This window comes from Thermobia domestica, chromosome 7 (assembly GCF_964235325.1).
Source record: "Thermobia domestica chromosome 7, izTheDome1.hap1.1, whole genome shotgun sequence".
NCBI lineage: Eukaryota > Metazoa > Arthropoda > Insecta > Zygentoma > Lepismatidae > Thermobia > Thermobia domestica.
The window spans coordinates 28,474,180-28,484,653 of record NC_137460.1 but is presented as its reverse complement, the minus strand read 5'-3'; the positions used below and the strand labels follow the sequence as shown (position 1 = coordinate 28,484,653).

The window sequence follows — 10,474 nt, the reverse complement described above, 5'->3', positions numbered from 1 at the left end:
GGCGCCCTTGGGTAGAAGTAAATATTCTTGAGTAGTTTTCAATATTTTTTTTAGGTTCTAAAAATTGTTATATACTAAGAACATCATATATTAATATAAAGATTATAACAAATTATAAATTCATTATGGTTATCATTATTACACTATCATATCATCAATAAGTTGTGTGGCTAACGCGATGAAACTCAATATTATGATTAACTCTTAAATTGTTTAACTTAATTTTTCCTAAAGATGGGGTAGCACATCAATTGATATTTCAGAGCAAGTTGAATAAAATTATATTTCTGGGATTAAATTTTCATGCATAGTTTCTTACAAAGTTGACAAAAATAAACTGTTTTTGAGCTCGAAATTACGGCGCTTTCTTATGGCCAACTATAATTTACAGTTTTATAATTTGCTTCAGCGGAATATTTATTTCATATGAAAGTAATGAACAAACTTTATACGGTCGATATAATTTATAGCAACATCTCTTTTTGCGACCCGTCTCCTTTAGCCTAACCGGCATAATCGAGGGACGTAAAACTCAAAGATTTCATGTCATTTCATTTTTTTTTCTTTTTGCGATATTTTGTATAAGGGCGAATACTAACGACCCTGTCTAAATCGTATATAAAACTGTATTTTAAAAAATCGCATAGTATGAATGCTTATTACGGCATATCGCATAAAACGACTTATTTTTATCACATTGTCGCAGATATTTATCAGCTATAACGTTCAATATGGATTTTTTGTGTTACATACTCGAGATTGCTAATAACAATGTAAGGTTTATGTTTAAATTCCTGTTTTGCTTATTAGATGCAACTCATACAATAAGTTTAAAACATGCTCAACACTTTGCGTTATTCATTAGCCAAGGCTGTGTACGACGTTATCGAACAATTTACACTGTTGTTACTTTTTTTATTTATTATAACCTTTTTTATTTTATTGCTATACAGTATTACTGTTGTATGCACTGTATAAACATTAGAAGAAATCCTCTTCATTTACACCCCATAAATAATGTATTTTATGTACTATATTTCAGTTGCTTTTGGAAGTTTTAGTTTCATTCTGTTCATTTATCATGTAAGTTTACTGCCTAAAAAAACTAAGATACAAAATTTTGAGCAAGAAAACGCAAACCCGGATTGTGCGACATCGGGTATAACGACCGTAAATTTGCGGTCTAATTGCAGTCGTTAAAACGGTTTCGCCGATATATTGTTATGTTTTAACAGACACAAACATACACTTAACAGCAAACACGCATATATTCTCCTAGAGTGCCATACATGCCCTAGCAGTGAAATGGTGAAATCTAACAGTGGCAACGCACTACTTATAAGAAGCCTGCACAATGATGCTTTCAGTAATTTATTTTACAGGTGTTATGTTGACAAAAATATATCAGAAACACAGATTAGCAATGATTGTAATCACAAACCGCATAAAGAGAAGAAAAGTCATGGATGCCTTAAGCAGAAGGAAGAAATTTACATAAGCTTACACTCTTGTACAAAATGTTTACTATGTCAGAACCATCGTATCTAGCATGTAGATTCATATATTTACAGTGAGGAATTTACGCCTTGGATTAGACCCCATTTTTTGAGTGAAAAAAAGTAATTTAAGGTATTATATACATAATTTCGGAAGTTTATAGGAAACTTATGATATAAATATCATAGTCTGAGTTCTGGCTGTCCCTCAGATATTACCTTTTCTATCCGCCACTGTATATTTATAAAATTTTTCACGACAAAAGCACTAAATCAAATGATAATTTCTTCTTCTTGACACCTAGTCAAACAGTACACGCGTCTAGAAAATTGTTACATCAATTAATATATAATGTTTTAACAGTTAGTAAAATAAAATAAAAGAACTCTTAATTGTCTTCTTTTAATCAAGAGTAAAGGCCCGTGAGGTGTTTTCATCTTACCAAATGATTAATTACACATGCATAAACACTGAAGTAGTATTTTTGATAATTTGTACACAAACACACCTATATATATATATATATATATATAGAGAGAGAGAGAGAGAGAGAGAGAGAGACAGAGAGAGAGACAGAGAGAGAGAGAGAGAGGGTGGGTCAAAATATGTGTTACAAGCCAATATCTCGCGAACTATAGATCAAATAAGAGAAATGTTAAGAATCAATGTACAGAGGGGCCTAAAAAATGCATCAAGCACGAGGGGGTGAATGTGAAATTTTCAAATTGGAATGTAAGTTGAGTGACGCCTGGTTCGAAAGAGCTTGGAAAATTGAACAATTTTTGTAGGAAACAATTTTTGATATGGGTCATCGTTTTCAAGATGGCCCCAAAAGATTGTCCTGTATCAGATGAAAATTTCCAGTATTTATAATTCAGAAACGGCTGAGTAGAAAACGGTGAAAGAAGAAAACTAAATAGGAAAAGCCATAGGCAACTTGGAATGGTGTTGTCTCGATTTCCCAAGGGCACGAATCATGGAGCTTTTAGACCAAGTTGAAAATTTCAAATGGGAATATAGGTTGAGTGATACCTTGTTTGATAGATCGTGGAAAGCCAAAAACTTAGTACAATATATTTTTTTTATTTCGGCCAAGCTTGTTTGCAAGTGGCCGCCGAAAATGTTTCCCCATTCAGATACAAAACGCAGTTTTCAAATTGAGTGTTACACGGCAATATCCCGCGAACTATGCATCAAATAAGAAAAGTGTTAAGAGTATATATACAATACAGACGTTCTAAAATATGGATTGAACACGAGTTTCCCACGCCCCCAATTTGGAGGGATGGGTGTACATGGAATTTTTTAATGGCAACATAGGGCGAGTGATACCTTCTTTGATAGATCGTGAAATATCAATCAGCTGAGTACAAAATTAGTACCTCGTGTTTGACCCATATCTAAGGTGTCTATATTGTACATTGACTCTTAACATATTTCTTTTTTGATGCATAGTTCGCTGGATATTGGCTCGTAACACTCAGTTAAAACACTGCGCTTTGTATCTGAATGGGGAACATTTTTCAGCGGCCATTTTGAAAAAGGCTTGCTTAAAATCAAAACTTTTTTTTTACTCAGCTGTTTGGTTTTCCACGATCTATCCAACAAGGTATCACTCGACCTATATTCCCATTTAGAACTTTCAAGTTGGTTCCGGGGCCCCATGATGGAGGCTCTGTAAACACCACGACATCATTCCACGTTGCCTATGACCTTTTCCTTTTTCATTTTTTTGTTTTACCGTTTTCTACTCAGCCTTTTCTGATTTATAAGTAGTGGAAATTTTATCTGACACAGGATCATTTTTGGAGCCCTCTTAAAAACGGTGCTCAATATCTAAAGTTGTGTCCTACAAAAATTGTTCAATTTTTCAAGCTCTTTCGAACGAGGCATAAATCGACCTATGTTCCCATTTCAAACATTGACGGACACCTCCTTCCCCCAAAATGGAGGCGAGGGGAACCTCGTTTTTGACTCACTTTTCGGTCCCTCTCTATTGTACATTAACCCTTAATATTTTTCATATTTGATGTATAGTTCGAGAGATATTGGCTTGCAACACTTATTTTGACCAACGCTGTACATATATATTGTAATATTTTGTGTAGGTAGAAACAATTATGGTCCACGAATCTAGACCTTCATCGATTTATTTTATAAAAATAGAAAATAGTCTTTGTTTCTACAAAGTTTGATTTATCTCCCTTATGACCAAGGGTGAAGGAAGTAACGTTTCATTCGGGACTCTTCGCTCATAGCAGCTACCTGGATTTCATGTAGCGATTTCAGCTTACGGTCCTAGGTGACCTTGGCTCATGGCTGCCTCCTGAGATACTGCTTTTGTTGAGGATTCTCCTCCGCTTCGAAGCAGCCTCCAGGGATTTTAGGACAGGTGGAACCCCTTAGTCGAATGCAACTTTCACACGTGTTATGGGTTGGTGATCAGTGATCAACTGATACCACGGTCTTCTTCGGTTTCTCTTTTATAAGCACTTTTCAGATGGCTCTTCTTTTACGGTTCCCATCGTGTTGATATTCGTGTCTTCCTGCTCAGCGTATCGTCTGCTTGTCTGTAAACGTTAGCACGTGTCATTCCCAAAAATGTGCTCATATAGAGATGTGGGGATCCCAACGCCCCCACACTGGAAATAAGTAATGTAAAAACTTGTTTTTGAAAGAACATATTTGTAATGAACTGGAGTGAAGTTTAACAAGAACACGTATATGCTCTAAAAACACATACTGTAGACAGTATTAAATGCATTTTAAAACCTTATAAAATCACTCAAAACACGTGTTTTGATGTATAGAGCTTTCTGCCCGCTGTTAGCACTTTTAATATATATAACTGTACTTAATAAATGTGTAACTGTATATGTGTAAATGTGTAAATATGAATGTGTGTATTTTAACTGTATAATAAATATAACTGTACTTGATAAATTTACACCAGTTTAAGAATTGTGGGTATTGGTCAAGTTCTTTGTTCCCTAAGATCAGTGTCAATTTCACGCGTAATGTCACATTCGGTATTAGCAGTCTGAACTGCATGACTAATAATTTGAACAACGGACACCAATAAATTGAGCCTTTCCAATGGTAATGAGATGTCTGGACGATTTGTAAAATCTAATTTTTGTAAAGGCACTTATTAAAGATGGAACACAAATAGATTATTATTATTATTATTATTATTATTATTATGGAAAAAGTAATTGGAATCAGAATGTGGGAAGGAAAGTAAAAAATGGAAATATTTCGGTTTTTCCCTAGCAGATAAATTTTCGGGACGGAATGCATTTCCGTTTTTTTACTTTATTTTCCAAAGTATAAGAACCATGTGACTACTTAATTTTACTTTATTATTATTTGCGTCTAGGTTTTAAATAATTTGGAGGTCAGAAATATTAAAAATCGTTGACTGTACTTTAAGTAACAAATTAGTAATATGATTTTAAAAGTTTGTTTTATTTGCATTAGAAAGTAGCAAAGTGCTGATCTACATGTGACGAAATGAAACAGTTCGTAAAGTAATATAGAGAGCCTGTAGATACGGAGGTGAAGAAACTACTATCAAAAAACCAAGAACCATCCTTATTAAAAGACGTCGGTTTGCCTGCTGTCTCTGGAAAGGTTTTAAGAATACATAGACTTATCTTACAATGTAAGCTAATAAAAAAAATTTCGAGGAATGGATAGGAACGAAAGTCATGTGTGCTAAAATTTAAAGTTAATTCAGTATCTTGCAAGTATTGAGGACATACATATGTAATCTCAAATATTGACAAAATGGTAAGATGGATTTTTTGGAATTTACTCAACATAATTGGTTTATAACATTTCGAAATTTAATACATTCACAATATCAGCAAGTGGGTCACTTTAGAAAATTCACTCTCATATAAATTTAAAACTGTATAGCTGTGAAAATGTATGTGGACTTCCTGCACGAAATATTTGCAACATACTTACTCACAGAACACATAGTAAGTGAATAGAACACTTTGATGTACACTTTCAAAATATAATAACGAAGAAAATAACATACTGTTCAGAATATATACTTTAAAGCATTTTCTGGAAAAAAACTAACAAAAGACGAATTTAATTTGTTTACTTGTATGTGTAGATAAGGTCATACATCGAATAGGTTTGAGAAAAAGCTTTTGAGGGCATTAATATTTTGCGAGCAAAATGGAGCTGAAACAATTTGATATGGAAAATAGATTGAGAAATAAAATTTTGAATTCTCACATTTACGTATAGGAAAGCATTTTTAAAGAGCTTTACAAATATGGTTTCAGAAAGTCAGTAGTATAGGCTTTCAAATTAAAATTTTTTACGACATTTGAATATGATCAATTACTTCTCCGCACTCTCAGCGCCGACGATGTTTGTCGCTTGAATCTGTAAAATTTTGTTTTGGAATACGTAAACATAGAATAAATATTTCTGTCTATTTAAGATCAGTTTCTAACAGTATGAATAACATGTCCGTAGCCAAACCTGTGTTTGTAACAAGTAGTTCTACATATTTTTAGCATGCATTATGACAATATCGTTATACTCTTACCAATTGTGAGATTTTCTAGTTGATGTATTAGCATGTCTTGCAGCATATGATTTTTTAATAAATACTAGCCAAAACCTTGGTTCCTGTGAGATTTTTCAAGTTCATCTATCGGTATGTGTTTTATTAAATAATGATATAGAATATATGTAGCCCAGAGCATTACTCGTACGGACGACGTTTCACACATTTATGTTTTAACATATGTGTTGTCAAATTAATCTTTTGCCTGAAACCCCTCTGACACAGCAAGCACATGTGAGGTTTCACATCTTTATGTATTAACATATGAGTGGTCAAATGAGCCTTTTGGCCGAATCCCTTACCACATTTTTGGCATATATAAACTTTGACACCTCTATGTGTTAACAAATGTGTTGCCAAATGAAACTTTTGAATAAACCCTTTACCACACTCTTGGCAAGAGTGAGGCTTCTCACCGGTATGAACTAACACGTGTCTCGTCAAATTCGATCTATCACGAAATGCTTTTCCACAAACATCGCAAGTGTAAGGCATTTCACATGTATGAATTAACACGTGCTTTCTTAAATTTGATTTTTCACAAAATCCCTTACCACATTCTTCGCACTTGTACGGTTTTGCTCCTGCGTGTGTAAGCAGGTGTATTTCCAAACTCGACTTATGACTAAATCCTTTCTGACACTCTTCGCACGTTTGAGGTTTTTCAGCGGTATGAATTAGCATGTGTCTTGCCAAGGATGACTCAGTAATAAATCCCTTTCCGCACTCCTCACAGATATGAGGTTTTTTACCTGTGTGAATTAACATGTGCTTCGTAAAATGTGATTTATCAATAAATCCTTTGCCACATTCATTACACGTGTAAGGCTTCTCATCTTCATGAATTAACATGTGTCTCACTAAGTGTGACTTATGAATAAACCTACTTCCACACTGTGGGCAAGTGTGACAACGATCCCTTGTATGTAATAACATGTGTTTAGCCAATTGAGAATGTAGATAAAATTCCTTCTTACATTTTTCGCATACGTGAGGTTTCTCATCTACATGTATTAACATGTGTGCTGCCAAATGTCCCTTTTGACGAAATTTCTTCCCACACTTTGAGCACATATGCGGTTTGTCTCCCGTATGTACCAGGATGTGATTCGCCAAAGCAGCTTTTTCAACGAAGCTTCTTCCACACTCTCCGCAAGTGTAATTTTTCTCACCTGTATGTATAAACATGTGTCTTGCCAGATATGACCTACGACTAAATGTTTTTGAACACTCTTGACAGATGTAAGATTTTTCATTTGTATGTATTAACATGTGTTTTGCCAAACATGACCTACGACTAAACCCTTTAGCACACACACGGCAGACGTGGGAATTTTCACTTGTTAGTGTTTCCATATTTCTTCTCAAATGTGGTCTTGTAAATTCTATGTAAATCTTCTTGCAAGTATGAGATTCGTCATGTGAGTCAGCAATGATTTCCTTTTGTGTAATAAGCATATCAGCTTTTGTGGAAACCGTACATTTAAGAAAGCTGTAAAAAAAAAAATTAACAAAAAAATACAAATCAATAAATAAAATGAAACATTAAAGAAGTCAAACACTTGTGTATAAAATACAGTAAAAAGTGATATGGCTGTTCTTCTTTCAGTGTACAAATATTTATATTTTGCAGATACCCATACGTTATATTACGTGAAAAACGGAATTGAGATCTATCGAGGAGTCTCACGTTATTTCCATTCTCGAAAAGTTCTTTTTCTCCACAAAATCTCAAATTTTATCTACATTTACATATACAATATCACACTTAAGTACATATGAAGATTCATGTGTTACACTGTGAAACGAACATATTATTTTAGAGAAAAATGGATATAGGGAATCACTGAAGATGTTCATGTATTATATCGTTAATTTTAGGGTCAAAAGATTTAGTAATAGTGAGAATTTTTTGCAATCACCAATACCGGAAAGTGTTCATATAATCACAAAGAAGAGAGATATGGTTATAAAAATTTTTAAATTGTACACAGAATACATCATTTCAAGCAGTATAACAATGTCAAATTGTGCTTTTTAACATCCTTGCAATTCTTTCACATATTAAAATTTAACCCACCTAAAGATCTTTACGTCTGCTTAAATGTAGCTACGTGGTTAGATAAGATACATACCTAAGCTTTTTCCTGAAAGAAAGCTTTTTCAGAAACACCGAGTTTTCAATTCTATGGATATTTTCACCTATTTGTAACAAATATCTGACATTAGAAATGTAGACTTTGACGTGAAGGTAACGAGGAGTTGTATTGCTCCATTCGTCTCTCTTCGGCTATTACTTTTAGCAGGTTATGGAATATTGAAATCTGTGATGCGTAACGTCCTTAGTTTGCAAGCCCCAAAAATGAGTGCCATTGAACGTTTTCTCTTCACTTGATGTTTGGTACCCGTGTAGCGAGTCGCTAAAGCTCCTGACGTCGGTACGAGAAGTCCTGGGTTCTGTTTACGGTGGGTGCACTCGGTGCAAAATCGTTTTTCAGGCCAACCTTATTGAAGGAATTTTTCCTTCTTTTTTGATTCACATCAGGCAAATGCTTGGCCGGTACCTATGATATAGATCCGACGACGCTTCTTTCCTTCCCCAATTTTTTCTTCCTTCCCTTGGCGCGTATAGCGTGATCGCCGACGGAAGTCATCCCTCATACGTGACGGGTCATATGGGTAAAGATGCGAAAGCCCAGTACTCTAAATGTTAAAACCCTTTCACCTGATGATGTGCCATTCGAGAAATTGCAATTCTATGTGATTGCAACACCGCTATTCGAGGAAATGTAGAAGAACCTCTCCTGAGTATAATTCGAATCGTAGGAAGCTTTAGTGTTTATTGTTTATTACTTTAAATTTAAAAGGACGAGCAAACAAAAATCCTACTCTGAATATTAGAAAAACAAGTTACAAATTAGACTTTAAAAAAGGAAGGCAGACGATATTTTGTTTGAAATGAGTATCATAAAGAGAGGAGAATGATTAACATTTTTTGCCAAAAACTTCACGTGTCTCTCTTGTTACAAAAAGAAGACTTAGCACTTAAGATTACCATTTAAAATAAACTGTCGCGTTCATCAGTGTTTTGGGAAATACCGTATTTAAGAGGAAGATGAGGAATTATCTGCACACTACTACTCAGTACGTACAATTGATATCCAGATTGTCTGCCATGAGCTAGTGAATCACTTAAAATAAAAACTTACATTGCAGGTATCACTGTCTCTTAATCGGCTCTTTCCATTTTTTAACGGTAGTAGTATGATTAGAATGAGGATATTTGACTAACAACACAAGTGTAAATTGTACACCGATATAAGGCACCTGATGAATTGTTTATACTAAGGAGGTGAAATTTTCTACATAACTTTTCTGAAAAACAACGGGCAAGTGATCTTCGCTTTAAGGGCTGAAAGCGGATAATTTCCTTATATACTTTTTAACAAAATTGCCATATATGAAGTTAATATTTATTGTACAGAATCCACCACACATCGTATAATGCAATTTAGTAACAACAAGTCTGCTAGCGTACAAGCAACTTAATGAAAATTAGGATTTAAAACGGACTGCATGAAATGTTATTTAGCTGTGAGCCCATGCATCTAAAACAAAATATACACTTCTTTCGATATTTTAATATGCAAAACGTGTAAAATTCTAAGTCTCGTGGCATAGGACTCTGGAAATCTGTTCAGGCAAATAAAATATTTTGATCATTTTTCTTCCAAATAAGGCCAATTTTCTGCTCCACACCTCTCCTGTCACTTATGAGGACTATCCTACTTCTTGGGGAAAACATGACAAAAAATAATTCTTTCATCCTGCTTAATTTACATTCAAATTACACGTTTCACTTCTGAGTTATTGCACTAGAGGTTCTACGGGAAGAAACTTGTGGACCCTCTTTACTAAGTATATCTTCTTACTTTTAAGAGCATCATACATAACTTCCTAAACACTTACTGAAGGCATTGGCGAATGTAACCTGTAGCCGCGAGGGTTTTAGCCCTCCAGATTTTTGGGTGACAAGAATAATTGAAGTTATTATTTATATAATTTTGAAGGTTTAGAGTAAATTCATGGTATGATTATTGTAATCTGGGGTCTGATTGCCTCCAGCTTTTACCATCTAGATCCGCCACTATTTGAGGGAGTAAAATTTAGGATATAGACCTACCTTTTTTCTCCCACCCTTAGCAACACATTCTGAATAAAAGTAGATATTTAATTTATATTATTAGTGTTAAAGTGGGTTCCCTTTACCAAAATGTGTCCTGAAACGGGGAACAATACGCATAAGGTTACCCCGTGCTGTTTTTATCTGGGTACAAAGAGATAAAGAACTTATTGGGCATATATCTGCTAAATAATGAATAA

The 10,474-nt window shown here is 34.3% G+C and overlaps 1 protein-coding gene across 4 annotated transcripts in view; it reads right to left on the bottom strand.

Annotated features, from left to right (window-relative positions):
- Nucleotides 1-1,114: 1,114 nt before the first annotated feature.
- The window catches only part of LOC145689945 (uncharacterized), a 31,386-nt gene continuing 22,026 nt past the window's right edge, over nucleotides 1,115-10,474 (bottom strand). For 2 of the 4 annotated variants that reach the window (XM_081764314.1, XM_081764315.1), the window contains exon 3: nucleotides 1,283-7,583. In XM_081764314.1, the coding sequence (XP_081620440.1) occupies nucleotides 6,230-7,583 (1,354 nt within the window). In that variant the 3' untranslated portion in view covers nucleotides 1,283-6,229. Of the gene's footprint in view, nucleotides 7,584-10,474 lie in introns of all 4 variants that reach the window. The other 2 variants (XM_081764316.1, XM_081764317.1) reach the window with 2 other exon arrangements.